General features: G+C 38.7%; 1 protein-coding gene across 1 annotated transcript; it reads right to left on the bottom strand.

The window, feature by feature from the left end:
* Window positions 1-546: 546 nt before the first annotated feature.
* On the bottom strand, window positions 547-15,557 carry LOC130089115 (regulator of G-protein signaling 6-like). Its single transcript, XM_056256227.1, has 13 exons — window positions 15,356-15,557; window positions 14,888-14,953; window positions 14,032-14,108; window positions 13,223-13,304; window positions 11,937-12,011; window positions 11,756-11,854; window positions 11,598-11,659; window positions 8,250-8,360; window positions 7,116-7,241; window positions 4,113-4,299; window positions 3,056-3,145; window positions 2,045-2,098; window positions 547-1,355 (listed from the first exon to the last, which is right to left on the bottom strand). Exons 2-13 carry the CDS (start codon window positions 14,927-14,929, stop codon window positions 1,305-1,307), a joined length of 1,056 nt encoding a protein of 351 aa, XP_056112202.1. The 5' UTR covers window positions 14,930-14,953; window positions 15,356-15,557; the 3' UTR covers window positions 547-1,304.
* Window positions 15,558-15,625: the final 68 nt, after the last annotated feature.

Genomic DNA, 15,625 nt, shown 5'->3' with positions numbered 1-15,625 from the left:
GCTGTGATCTGCAGATATTTGTGCTTAGAGAAAATCATCATCATTATGACTAATCACTACATCGACACTAAGCGCTCACATTCTACATTGAATCTACAATACCTTACATTAAAGCAAAGACAAACATAGCTGACAAGTTTGTTGGTTTCAAACATACAGTAATATCAGATGCTTATGAAAGCCCAATTTCATAATTATGGCATAAAAAGGCAAAATTATGAGTCATCATTTATTTTTAGACTTAAATAATAATAATTTCTAGACTTTTTGTCATCTTTTGTGTATAACTTAGTCATTTCTGTTTTTATGACAATGTCTTTTTATCTCAATTTTTACATTTTATCCCATACATTTCAATCTAATAATTGACTTAGTATGCCATAATTTCTATGTGGTGGAATGTGCCTCAATAAATGCTCCTAAATCATTTAATGTTGTTATTTGTTATTAAAGCTGTTCAGGAAACTTACTGACCAAGCATCTCTGGCATCCAGTGTTCCTCACTTGCGCAAAAGCTCTGAATCATTCATCCTACAATACTAACACTTTTATTGTCCAGCTCAGTATTTCTTTATTCCTCAATAAAACTGAGTCTAAAAGGTATCTCACTACATCATTCTCATCTCAGTTAGAAGTATCATGTGCTAATATCATGTGAGTATAACACATCCAGTAGACACAGAATAAATAATTCTAGTTTCATCAAAATGGCAGGAGTAATAACAATGTGCTTTTCTGATCCCCTTCGCTTCCACATTCATTCTTCATATTCAGTGACTGTTCAACACAAAGAAAAGTTCTGTGCAAACCTTAACCACAGTCACTGAAAGCCCTTGACACGTTCTTCACTCCTTTGGAATGCTCTGAAGATTTGAGACATCCTCCTCGCTTCATCGGATTTAATCGTTGACGTACCGGACTGATTACTGCACACCTTGTTTTCAAATCTGACAATGAACGTTTTTAAATGGATATCCAGCGAGACAGTCCTGTCCTTTCTGCAGTTTGGTTATAGGTATCATATAAACGTATAATGGTTCTCTAGATGGTACTGGGAAATCTGACATTCATGTATGCAGTCTGTGCAGTCGCTGATTTAATAGACACAGACAACACTGTTGCCGTTTGGAGATTTTCTTGGACTTATTGCATGCTGCCATCTAGAGTCGGTAGCTGTGCGGTGTTCGGGTGGGTTTTGGAGAGAGGGTGGTCCGTACACATGGCCCGCCGTGGCCACGATGCTTCCACCCCAAAAAACGGCAATTTCTCTGGAGGGGTCTGGACTTCTGAAAAGCCAGGACTCGTCAGGAGGACTGCATGAGGCCTGTCAGGCGTTTACTTGTCAGAGACTTGCCCTGAAACACAGTTACAATATTATTAAATGTCAAAACTCTTTTAAAGAGTCGGTTAAAAACTTATTCTGCTCTTGCAATTGACTAATAACATTCATCAGCAGTTATACAATAACGACACATACATTTTTACTTTATAACAATGTATAAATTCATAAATAAAAATACAATATAAATTGCATGTACTATATGTATTTCTATGTAATGTATTTATTTTATAATCAAAGATAGGGGTACATAAATTCTAGATGTTCCTATTTTAAAATAACATAATTAAACAAATTATTTATAACCCACACACACACACACACACACACACACAATGTATACAATATATTTATTTGTTTACATTATTATCAAAGACAGGGGTGGGTGAAATTAAATAATATTTGAAAAAGTAAAAAAAAAAAAAAAAAAACTATGTTCAAATATGCAGAATTATATCTAAATATAATATATCTATATCGAATTAACTTCACTGTCCAGTGAAATGAGCAATAAAAATAAATTCTGTCCAGTGACAGCGTAAATAAAATACAAATGACGGTGAAATCCTATTGAACCCGTTACATGTTTTTCAGAAAATATCCCATTTTCTTGTGATCACATCTGACCACCTTCCAGAACTCTGAGGTAAAGTTAAAAAAGGATTGTTAAGGCAGACTTATTTCTAGACAACAGGTGCCACTCACCACAGTACGAGTGAATTTCTCCAGGGATGTGCGGCGGCCTTGCTCGGTCTCAGGCTGTGGAGGCCAGGTTAATGGAGGGGAACAGGGGAAGAAACAGTGCACAGCACCAGGTTAACATGTGTTAGTACAAAAACATTCAGGACAATTAATGTTAATCGGAAACAATCACACTGGGGACAAGACAAAATTAAACTGCACAACGGTACCCATGTTTAGTCATTATAAGTTGGCAGTAGATCAATGCCGGGGACACACTTAACGACTAGCTGAAACATTCTAAGACTGAACGCACTTACAGACTGTTTCCAACAACTGGAGCAGATATTAAACACTGACTGAACGTAACCGTCTCTGACTCGCCGCGTTTGGGCACGATCAGTCGTAAGTATCAAATTACAATCATAATCGGCCTTACAGTCGTTAAGTGTGTCCCCGGCTTAAGTTGGCCATTAGAAGATAGGTTGGCTTAGTATTTTTTAATAAGTGCAAATTGAACACTTGCTTGAAATCTTTTCATTCAGAGCTTTTGTTCATTTTGTCAAAATGAAACTAAGGGCTGAAATACTGTCCCTGAAGTCAAGAACTGACTAGGAAGGAATTTCTGCCGGAACACCAAAAATGAGATTTTACTTTTAAGCTGTCTTTCGAAATCTTCATTTTGTATGGTCGGATCAAAAAAAAATGTATATATACTGTATATCTTTTGGCTAACAATTAGATGTATCGCCAACGTCCAAGAAAGTCAATAAAAATGGTCTTGATTTAAAAAATAATTTACAGGTGTTTACCTCGTTTAAAAAATAAAAAAAATTATTACGCACTGTATTAGGTTTTTGTATTAAAGGCAACGTCTGTAAACTTAATGGAAAATATCCTAGCCTGAAAATGACAGTTTGTCTATGGATATTTTTCTGAGATGCACTGATTTTGCCAAGAAATGCAGAAAAATGTATCCAGATTCATTACACACGGCAGAAATTGCCACGAGAGACATTTGAGATTGAGACTAACCTTCTTTCTGGCCAGCAGGAGGTCCTGGTAAGCACTGGAGCGCAGGAAACGAGGGTAGCTGTCACTCTTCATCAGCTTGTAGATATGGTCCTGAAAGAGAAAAACGTTGGAGGCTGACAGGAAGGCGAAAGAAAAGTGCCTCATTGCAAAGTAATGAGAATCAGCCAAGAATCTTCTAAAAACCAGCTTCCTGTCCTCATGATCCTGCTTCTTATCTCAAGCATAACTTCACATATGCAAACAGAAAATAAATCTGTAGGTTCTCCTAAAGGAAGTATCAATCTCTGATAAGGCATATATTGCAGCAGTAGTAGCGAGACTTTGCAAATTCAAAAGTAATGTTTTACTTAAGGTGCACTTGTTTTTTTCTTCCTTTATTTTCACAATTAAGCGTAATCCCCTTGACAGACTCCTAGCAAGTATCTTGAGAGACTCTGATCAGTAATTTCATGAATTCTTTAACATTCTTCAATTATTCTGAAAGCAGTAAGCTTGTAGTCGGTGACAGTTTCTGGAATAAAATGGATTTCATAATTCCAAAGAGATGGTGTATTTTTCCCTGCTTCTTGAGCATTCAAATGCCTGTTATTCTGTCTCTTTCATCAACCATGTAAATGTAGATAAATGAAGGAGACAGACATAAGGCAAACTCTCTTGAACAAAGCCACGAGGACAAGGACAAGGAACAGATGATCTATCAGCATTACTGAACATCAATCTCCCCGAATGGCCCAAAGCCTTTAAGTTCCTCCTCATCAATTCAAAGAATAAAAAAGATTCTGCCTTGGGCACAACTTGTCCCTAAGTGCAGCTTTAATACTCCCTCCCTCCGTCCATCAAAAGACCTAAAAGCCCTCAATCATCTGTAAAACTGTTAAGCGTTCACACATTGGTTATTGAACATAATAAATAATAATAATAATAATAATAATAAGGTACAATTGTTTGATAAGTCATGATGTCTTCTCATTTAGTTCATATAGTGGGATCATTTTCCCCAGAAGTGTAGAAAGGGTGTGGGAATAGTGAAAAGGAACAGCTGTGACAGCTTACTCACCTGGGCATCTTCAAAGCTGTAGCGGCCCGCGTCTTTTAGATTCTGACTGGTGCGCTCGTAGCTGTGCGAGTCCAGATTGATGGCATTGGGAGCTCCTTCAGCAAGAAACTCTTGCCAGATCTCCTGAGCACGAGCTGGCACTTCCTGCAGGGGGCGGCTCTTCAGATCTTGCACACCCAACCAGAACCTAAAGAGAAAACAATAATAATTGTCAGCTGTATATATAGAGTATTGGAAATGGGAGGATGGTACAAATCAAATGAACTTCACATATGTGGTTTTATTGTACAGCTGAATGACGGACGCTACAGTTATAAACTGACAGGACAATGTTGGAGGATTTGATGCGGAACAGATCCCGAGCTCCATTGACAAATATCTCATCTTGTAAAATGTGTGGTCAGTACCGCTGCTCCCTCTACACAGATTACATGTGATCGCGAATTCAAAAGTGAAAAACATTCAAAAGCGATTTCAATACCTCAAGGAATATTGGAGGTCCTTCTAAAAAAATTAGCATATTGTGATAAAGTTCATTATTTTCCATAATGTAATGATAAAAATTAAACTTTCATATATTTTAGATTCATTGCACACCAACTGAAATATTTCAGGTCTTTTAAAGTTTCAATACGGATGATTTTGGCATACAGCTCATGAAAACCCAAAATTCCTGTCTCAAAAAATTAGCATATCATGAAAAGGGTCTCTAAACAAGCTATTAACCTAATCATCTGAATCAACTAATTAACTCTTAACACCTGCAAAAGATTCCTGAGGCTTTTAAAAACTCCCAGCCTGTTTCATTACTCAAAACCGCAATCATGGGTAAGACTGCCGACCTGACTGCTGTCCAGAAGGCCGTCATTGACACCCTCAAGCAAGAGGGTAAGACAGAAAGAAATTTCTGAACAAATAGGCTGTTCCCAGAGTGCTGTATCAAGGCACCTCAGTGGGAAGTCTGTGGGAAGGAAAAAGTGTGGCAAAAAACGCTGCACAACGAGAAGAGGTGACCGGACCCTGAGGAAGATTGTGGAGAAGGACCGATTCCAGACCTTGGGGGACCTGCGGAAGCAGTGGACTGAGTCTGGAGTAGAAACATCCAGAGCCACTGTGCACAGGCGTGTGCAGGAAATGGGCTACAGGTGCCGCATTCCCCAGGGCAAGCCACTTTTGAACCAGAAACAGCGGCCGAAGCGCCTGACCTGGGCTACAGAGAAGCAGCACTGGACTGTTGCTCAGTTTTGCATGTCATTCGGAAATCAAGGTGCCAGAGTCTGGAGGAAGACTGGGGAGAAGGAAATGCCAAAATGCCTGAAGTCCAGTGTCAAGTACCCACAGTCAGTGATGGTCTGGGGTGCCATGTCAGCTGCTGGTGTTGGTGCACTGTGTTTTATCAAGGGCAGGGTCAATGCAGCTAGCTATCAGGAGATTTTGGAGCACTTCATGCTTCCATCTGCTGAAAAGCTTTATGGAGATGAAGATTTCATTTTTGAGCACAACCTGGCACCTGCTCACAGTGCCAAAACCACTGGTAAATGGTTTACTGACCATGGTATTACTGTGCTCAATTGGCCTGCCAACTCTCCTGACCTGAACCCCATAGAGAATCTGTGGGATATTGTGAAGAGAAAGTTGAGAGACGCAAGACCCAACACTCTGGATGAGCTTAAGGCCGCTATCGAAGCATCCTGGGCCTCCATAACACCTCAGCAGTGCCACAGGCTGATTGCCTCCATGCCACGCCGCATTGAAGCAGTCATTTCTGCAAAAGGATTCCCGACCAAGTATTGACTATTGAGTGCATAACTGAACATAATTATTTGAAGGTTGACTTTTTTTTGTATTAAAAACACTTCTTTTATTGGTCGGATGAAATATGCTAATTTTTTGAGACAGGAATTTTGGGTTTTCATGAGCTGTATGCCAAAATCATCAGTATTAAAACAATAAAAGACCTGAAATATTTCAGTTGGTGTGCAATGAATCTAAAATATATGAAAGTTTAATTTTTATCATTACATTATGGAAAATAATGAACTTTATCACAATATGCTAATTTTTTGAGGAGGACCTGTACGTGTTAAGTTAAGAAGAAAATCCTTTAACCATTTTATGGTAAACAAGTGAATGCCAGACTATCATTCCTGCAATTTGATTTAAATCATGCACCATGTTTCTGTTCCATGGCCATGTTCACTCTCTAAAGCCAATTTTTACTCCCAATCAGCACTTGGCGAATGTTACTTTTGGAACCTCTTTACAACGCTGATGGAAATGGCATTCCCAAACTCTTTAGTAACAAACACCAGGTTAATTATTGAAGTCAGTACACACTCATAGCTTGCCATGACGGAGAGAGATAGAAGCAACTCCTCCTCTCATATCAAACTTGCGCTGTAGCTCTATTGATCCCTGCAGTGTAGAAGTGGTTTAGGGCCTGATGGGCCCAGGGGAGAGTCAGGCAGTCAAGAGGACACATCACTTTCACTCTCCTCACAGACTGGCAAACATAAGACAGCCCCCACAGAGGCTATTAAATGCCTAGCTGGGGGATACGTGGAGATGCGAGAGAAAGAGAAGGATGAGAGATGCATGGAGACAAGCAGCATTTTATCTCTAGCCTAGTCAACTTTATGGCTCCAGTGACCTGCATTATCTCTGCAGCTCCCTTCGGGGCCTCGCTGTCCTGGTTGGGCATCTCCTGGGGCCCACCGCTGCCTCATTTGCCCCACGATGCCCGTGTTTTGCATTAGCTTATCACAATGCATCAGTGATCAGGCTTTGGATGTGGTAATGATCATGTACCATCAGTGAATTTACTCGCTCTTTCTCATTGGCGATATTAAAGCGCAGCTCTGCGGTTGAGGTCTGACCTTTTGCTTGTCCTGTCCTGCTACATTTTGTGCAAGTCATTAACAGCAGAGTGGGAGGTTAAGAGAGGGATGAGTATAAAATGTCACAGAAGTGCAAATGAAAGGAATATGGCGATGAAAGGCTCACAGGAGGTTCTCGGAGCTGAATTCGGACTCCAAGAATTTAAGGAACTGCTCACGGCCCACTGGGTCCTTTAAAGCCTCGTCCAACGAGAAGCCCCACTTCTTTACTCGCTGTTGACTCGGGTCCTTACTGAGACAGACAGAGAGAGAGACGGAGGGAGAAAGACAGTATTTTATTTATTTAACTTGCATTGTTCTTTGCGATATCTACTGAGAGCAGCTACTGCTTTGACAGCACAATGTACCATTGTTTGACATATTAACAAGACAAAGATGAAAACAAAGAGAGAAAGAGACTGTGTGTGTGTACACAAGATCACTTAACCATGTCTAATAATAATATTTGTATATTAGTCTTTGAATAAATAACAATATGTAAAGCTCCACAGGAGTGCTCAGCTTAATTTCAATATCTGTTAATTAACTTAATAAGGTAAATTAGGCAACCTTTTTGCATAACTAAGTGACAAGAATCACATTGTGAACACCCAGAAATGAAACTCTAGGATGAGCGTGCGTGTGGGATGTATTTATTAATTCCTGTCAGGGCATTTTTGAGGTGCTTTGTAAACGGCTCAGGCAAACAGAGAAGAAGGAACCTGCAGTGTTTTATGTAATTCAAAACAACATAAGGACTTTGGCAGACTTGAACTACTTGAGATATTCAGAACAAGGTACTACATTAGTCACAATCCTGACAAGAGGTCCACCAATCAGAGTAGTCAGTGTTACTATGGAAACATGACTCCCGCTCTGCGAATGAAGTCACCAAATCAGTCTTCCTTGCACTCTCAATTTCACAGTCCTATGTTCCAGTGAGATTTTTGTCTACAATTCAGGAATTGTCAGCAGACCTTTATGTTATTTTAGGATGGACCCCAGTTTGAGCAACAATGGAGAAGGGAACAGTAACATAGAATAACAGTCACACAAGAACTTCAAAATAAAACCAAAAAGAAGCATAAAAACTAAAGAAATGAAAATCTAAAAATGGGATAAATTTAACTTCTAATGCAGACGTTACAAGGCGGACAATTAACAATTTAGACCTCTTGCATCTTCTTCCTATCATTTAATGAAACCTGACTAGAGAATAGAGAAATCTAAAAAGAGCGATGTGATATTTAGGTTTTCATACCTAGCCTCTAGCTCCCAGAAAGTGACATCATCACCGATCCAGGGGTTAGATGGATCTGGTACTGCCACAAAGGGGTCATAGTCAAGATACTGCTCAGTGTAACTCATCAATCTGCAAGACAAAGGTATGAAATCATGTTTATATTTTAATATTATTGTACTGGAACAACATTCCAATCAACCAATCAGATTTGAGGGACAAGTTTAGTTACAGTTAGACATTCTACTAACTATAAGTAACTTTGCAACAACATGTCAGCTACCAGTTATTAGAGTATTAATAAACTGTCTGCTTAATATCTGCTAACACTTTATTTTGATGGACCCCCAACAAACAATCTACTGACTAAGTATTTTAGCAAGTAAATGTCAACTAATTCTACTAACCCGAACCTAACAGTCTACTAACAGTCTACTACTACTCTAATGAGAGTTAGTTGACAAGTTAATTATAGTTATTACACGGCTCTGTGGAATGCTTGATTCTGATTGGTCAATCGCGCCATCCAGTGGTGTGTTATTCCTCGATAACAACCGTTGAAAACAGATAACACAGGCTCATCCGGGTTACCGAAGTCAGCAGCGCTATACGCTTGCTAGGAACGCTTGCTTATTCTTCGTGGAAGTTTTGCATTTGGTAAGCTAATAAAATATTAAAACTTTGTGTACAGTTATTTAATTATGCCATCCAGTATCGTGGACTGGCTCTCTCTTGTGTTATACAAACGCAGCTGCTTTCATGACTATTGTTTTGTACACTGTTGATACAAACAGGTACGATTTTAAAACGGTTTAATCTGAAATCAATATCTCTCATCTCCATAATTATTTATGCGGTGAAATGCTGTGTAGTAAGTGGTATGACTGTATACCGTATCCCTTAAATGTCCGTCTAGTTTGAACTTGCCGCGCTAGCAACTGCTCTCTCCGCGGAAGCTTTGTGTTTAAAGACCTAATAAAATATTTCAACTCAGATCAATATTTTGTGTCTAATTATTTAGGCTACTTATGTGGCAAGTAACCGTGTAATAAGCAGGATAATGTACATCCAGCCGGTTGTTATCTCAGAATAAATCCTCTTCAGACTGATGCAAGACCTCATCAACCTGTCGGGGGTTTATTCTGAAATAACAACCGGCTGGATGTAGATTATCCCTTACTTAGTAGAACTTCAAAAGTGGACCATCCAAATAAAGTGTAAACTGCCTGTTAATGTTTAGTTAAAAACATCCACAACCAATCCGATTCCTGAAGGAACAGCTTGAATGTTAAACATACAGCTCACAATTTGTGAAGCAAAGTTCATACTGTATGGGATCTTGTAGTTAAAGATACACATTCTGTCAGTAATACACATGAGGTTTGTCTATACTGTTTTATAAGAAAGAATGGAACATGTTTCTAAAATGTTTGTTAGTTTATTATTTTTGTTTAATAGTTAAAGGTGACCTATAATTCAAAATTGAATTTACCTTGGTATAGTCAAATAACAAGAGTTCAGTGCATGGACATGACAGAGTGAATCTCAAACTGGACTGTTTTCGCGTTCTCATTTAATTCACGTTTATGAAAAACACCCCTGAAAAACGGTCGGTTCTCCACACAATACCGACTGTGACGCAATAGTCGGGATCATTAATATGTACGCCTCCAAATATTTGCATAATGCCAGCCCTCAATGCCAGGCGGAACTGCGCAGCCGAAGCATGGCAGTTGCTCAGTGTGGATGTACACATGAACACAAAAGTATTTTTTAGTTCCTTCATCTGAGCCTCTGAAGAAACAATGGGTTAATTTTATTTTCTCTGGAAATTTTCAAACATTTCACCGACTGTTTCCTCAACTTGGGCCAATACAGAGCTGGCCTCGGATCGAGCTACCAAGCAACACTTTCTGATGTGTAATTGTTCAAGTTCAGACAGGTAATCTTTCTCTCAAAATCGTTCAATACTGTTTATGCATCAGTAAGTCAAGCCAGTGACTAAAATATCAGCTTCACATCGTTTCTTTTAGTAGGATGAAAATAATCGTATTTAAATTGTGAACAAATTATATACAGAAAGCGATCAAAGAACAATCTTTCCACACAGCTCGAGTTTATCTGGACACTTGCCAAACTCGTTATGAAATCAATGACGCACGTTACTGCACAACGAAGCTCTTACTGTATTTACATCATCGTGTTTGCATTGGTGAAAGCAGAGAGAGTGCAGAAACTGCTTTGCAATGATAAGATCTTCATTCTCGTGATCAACACACTGTCATCTGCTCAATGCGCATCACGGCAACATTTTATGTGATGGGAATAGATCTAAATACTTTAAAAACTTCTCACGATTCGTTAATCTCGATAGCTGTTATAGTAAAAACGTATAATAGCAGTAGTAAAAGTATTCGGGAGAGAGTTTCACATGTAATGCGTTGCTATTTCATATGCAAGCATGTCAGCCAATCACAGCAGTGGCCGCGGTTACACTGAATCCCACAGCAGACACGCCCCTTCAAACAGAGTGTTCAAATCAGAGGCTAAAAGCAGGCTAGGAAAAATGCCATTTATTTCTAAATTATGATTATTTTTTATCTAAAAAACATACTAACATTATAAGGGTAACCCAGGAAACATTATAAAATAATAATAAAAAACATTCTAGGGCACCTTTAAGGCCAGTTACTGGATTGCAATAAAGTCCCGTTGACACCAGAAACGATAACTATTAAGACAACTATAATAATAACTATTAGTTTCCACACCAATGCACAATATTGTCTGTTTATTATAAGTGCACACTGCAGTTTTGTCATCTGCCGCTTTACAAGCTCGAGCTCCTTAAAGTTGGATGGATTCTGATTGGCTGTCAATTTTTTTTTATCGTTCATCAGCTGGAAAAGTATTGTTCTGAAAGTGATTTCAACACTATTGTTCTTCTGTGCCGTTATTGTTATAGTTGTGGTGTGGAATCTGCTATTCTTTTACATTTAGAATGATCTTTAGAACTATATCTTTATTGTTATTATTGTTGTTATCCTTGATGTGAACAGGCCTTAAATGTTGTCTCTAAAACAATTCTTGCATAAAAGTATTTTCAAAGCTATTTATTATCAAAATAATCTCACTACTCGGTAATAACATTTAATTTACTTACAACTTACAAGTACTTAAAAATAATAAATAGGACTATTAAGGAACCAAAATCGTTAAGAGGATTCAGAACTGGAAACATTTAATTCTTTATGATTCCCATCCCTAACAAGCATGTTTTTTCCTCAAATAACCTAATATTAATTGCATGTATTAACATTTGCTGAGAAAAGTTTGAGTTTCATGGACAGAACAAAAAAGAGGACCTACGTATCAGCGACTTTGGACATTTTCATACAGTGTCGATCCAACTGAGTGTTCAAGAAAAGAATCTGAAAAAGACAGAGCATGTGAGTGGTCCGTGCTAAATATTAATAGCCACTGTGAGACTGTCAAGAATCAAATTCACAACAATCCTTCGCACAGACCTCTTTCTCTACGTCCTCTCTGGTGTCCTTGCTGCTCTGCTGTGAGGGTGTGTGTACAGGACTCTGAGTCTGTGTGTCATCCACAATCCCATACACTGACTGTGAAACAGAGACAAAGATAGGTTACAATACAATTATCTGTCTCATACATACAGTACACACATTAATACAGCATCAGCACCTTTTTCACTCTTTGAGGATTCTTTAGGCGACGACACTTCCTGATGTCCATCTCTGTGGTGTTGACACACCCAGGCTGTGAATCACAATCATATGTAAATATAGCTATAAAAAAACTGATACAATGTGCACATTTCCCACTATGATCGTCAATCACACAAATTGCTGCACCCAATAATACACATACAATTTTTTTTCCCTCCCTTAAAAAATGTGTTACCTATAAAGTTAAATATTTGATAACACTTATGAACAGGGTTCTATTCATTAATATTAGTTAATGGAATAGCTAAAATATAATAGCAATGAATAATAGGCTACTTTTACAACATTTATTTAAATCGGTTTATGGGATAAAAAAAAATTCTGCCATCATTTTCTTACCCTCATGTCATTCCGAACCAGTAGTATAACTTTATTTGTTTTGTGAAACACAAAATAATATATTTGAATAATGTTGGTTTTGGTTCCCATTGACTTCCATTGTATGGACAAAAAAACACTGAGACATTTCTTAAAATATCTTGTGTTCTACAGAAGACAAAGTCACACAGATTTGAAACAACATGAGGTCGAGTAAATTATGACAGAATTTAAATTTTTAAGTGAACTATCCCTTTAAAATGTTAATTTCTATGCATTTTAACAATTCAAGTATGTTTAAATTGTATTTTTATTTTGTATATTTATAAATTCACATTAAGCTAAATAATAAATGCTGTAAAATGTTTAGTTCAGAATACCAAATGCATTGAATGTCAACAAATTGAATATTATTGTAAAGTTTACTCAATATTTTTAATCTACTGACAGTACTACAAATGATATTACAAACTTGTTTTGACAGCTTCAAATAAATAGTTTTGTCCAAAACGCACTAATTTGCTCAAATCTGAAGGAATCAGTGCAGATTTTTAAACATTATTTTGGGGTTCTGCAGATTGCCACATTGGCAGAACATCTAGACATATTTTGAAGTTGCCTCAAATATCCTTTTATGTACTCAAGAAACTTCAATATGTATTTGTTTTGAAATACCCCAAAGTGCCTCATTTTTATTTACTAAAGAAAGCGTCAACATAGTTTGAGCAGGAACTTCTGTGTTCCATTTAGCAAGAACTGCCCTTATAAAATGGGCCTTGAGGTTTTCCAAAGTGCTAATCTACGGAACCACAAATGGTGTCTCAAGTACTTAATTTTTACAGTGTGCCTATTTGATCTATTCAATTCAAACAAAGATGCAAACACAGCAACCCATCCCACACTGGATCCACCCCTCACACACACCACAGGACGGTGAACATCCCAGAAGGCTCTCTCTTGACTATCCAGAATCTTTCTCTCCGTTTTGTCTTTTTTCCTGTCGATCCTACAAAATCAAAGAAACACAAAGCTGCAAGACATTAATATTAAACAGAGAGCAGGAAACATTCCCAATCCCCCCACCCCACACGCACACACACACACACACACACACACACACGTCCTGCATCACGCGTTAAAACAGACAAAGAGCAAAGCCCTTATGCTCATCAAAGTTGCAACCTGCCTGCGAGCAGAGCTAATTCATTTCCATTCCTGCCACTTCACTCTTACATAACTGACATTTGCTGCATCACTCTCTCTATCTCTCACTGATCCTGGTTTTGAGCCCTGAGACTCATTCCTCTCTCCTGTTCTCTCTCTCCACAAAATTGGGGGTTTGGTCTTGAAAAGGGTACTGCAGACAGTGTGGTGATAGACACAGACTGATGATCAAAAATCTCAGCAGGGTTGACTTGTGTTTGCAGCCCTCGGCCATCAGATGAGGCTCTTCAGCCGATGTTTGAAGAGTGCGAGACTGCTTCAATCGATGAGAACCACTCCAAATCAAACGCACATGCTAATACGTCTCGCCCCCAACAACTACACATCTGCAATATTATTGTTACATTACATCATAATGAGAGTTTGTGTATATATATATATACAGTACATATGTCTTTGTGTGAATGTGTGTGGGCTGAATACAAAGGGTAGATCTGTCTTCAACAGAGGAGAGAGCAGGTATGAGTAAGAGCAAGTGTTTGCTTAGTTGTCCTGACAACAGCACTTACTTGACCTGTGCCTCAGCCTGCATGAAGATGAACTCCCACTTCCTGGCAAAAGCCCTCTGTAGTCTCGCTAGATTCTCCTGAATGAAAGAGACAGAGATAAACAAGCGAGAGAAAGAAAGAAAGCTTCAAACTTCAGCTTCATCCATCAAAAATGGAAAGTCAGCAACATTACTCTAGTCTTCAGTGTCACATGATCCTTCAGAAATCAGTCCTAATATGGTGATTTGAAAACAATGTAGAATTTTTTTTCCAGGATATTTTTGATGAATAGAAATTCATTTATCTGAAATAGAAAGCTTTTGTACCATTATAAATGTCTTTACTGTCACTTTTTATCAATTTAATGCATCCTTGCTGAATAAAAGTATTTATTTCTTTAAAAAAAATATCTTACTGATCTCAAACTTTTGAACGGTAGTGTATAATGTTACAAAATATTTCTTATAGCAGCTGTTTTGACAGAGGCCAATATATTTGGGAAGACTCTTAAAAGCATAAAATTGATCATTTTCCCTCTCTGCTGACTTTGACATCACAGCTCAGGATAGTCTGTGACTGTCACTTCAAGTAATTTATGCATTTATGGCTCAGTATATCGTCTCAAAAACAATCTACAAATGGCGTACATATCGCTATCTCAGTACGTTAAGCTATGGAGGAGAAAGTATCATTGAAAAAAAATGACACACTTCAAGTTTAATGCTCAACGACAAGGCTCACAATCGGTGCGTTCAGGTCTAAAGCAACTCGACGTATCTGCCAATAAGCACAAGAATCCAAAGTGAAATGCTTCTATGCTGGCAAAACACACTGCTTCCATTTTCTCTGTCGGCTGTCATCGCAGTGGGTCACTTACCGCCTCATAGTCCGCCAGCTCCAGCCGGGTCTTGTTCTGCATGGTCCGGCTTGCACAGATAGATGGCTGTGACAGGTAATGGAAAGAGAGAGAGAGAGAGAGAAGAGAGAGGAGAGAAGAGAGAGAGAGAGAGAGAAGCAGAAGAAATGGAGGAGAGAGAGGAGGAAGAGAGCGGGAGAGAGAGAAGAGAGAGAGATGAGGAGAGAGAGAGAGAGAGAGAGAGAGGAGAGAGAGAGAGAGAGAGAGAGGAGCGAGAGAGAGAGAGAGAGAGATAGAGATAGAGAGAGAGAGAGTAGAGAGAGAGAAGAGAGAGAGAGGAGAGAGAGAGAGAGAGAGAGGAGAGAGAGAGACAGACAGACAGACAGACAGACAGACAGAGAAGAGAAAAACAGACAAGAGGTCATGAGAGATTTGGCCTTACAACCGTCATGTATAATCCCGCCCCTACAAACACATCCAGCATAAGACCTTGATTGGATTTTGTGCTTTCTCTGCAATCTATCATCTCTGCTTGGCCAGTTTACAGACAGTAGGGGACTGTGAATGAGTCACCATTGACCATCAGTAAACATCTGCCCACAGTCATCTTCTCATTCTCAAACACCTACTGACCGCACACACAGAAGTGCTCTGCAGTCTCTCCCTCCACTGTTCAACAGGGCTGTAATAATCCTGGGAAAGCAGACTGTGGGCTGAGACGGGGTGTTCAGTGTTATGGAGTTATATAGCTCTCTGAAA

This window comes from Rhinichthys klamathensis, unplaced genomic scaffold (genome assembly GCF_029890125.1).
Source record: "Rhinichthys klamathensis goyatoka isolate OS25496 unplaced genomic scaffold, OSU_Roscu_1.1 h1tg000125l_1, whole genome shotgun sequence".
Taxonomy (NCBI): domain Eukaryota; kingdom Metazoa; phylum Chordata; class Actinopteri; order Cypriniformes; family Leuciscidae; genus Rhinichthys; species Rhinichthys klamathensis.
This window is presented reverse-complemented; position numbering and strand designations above follow the sequence as displayed.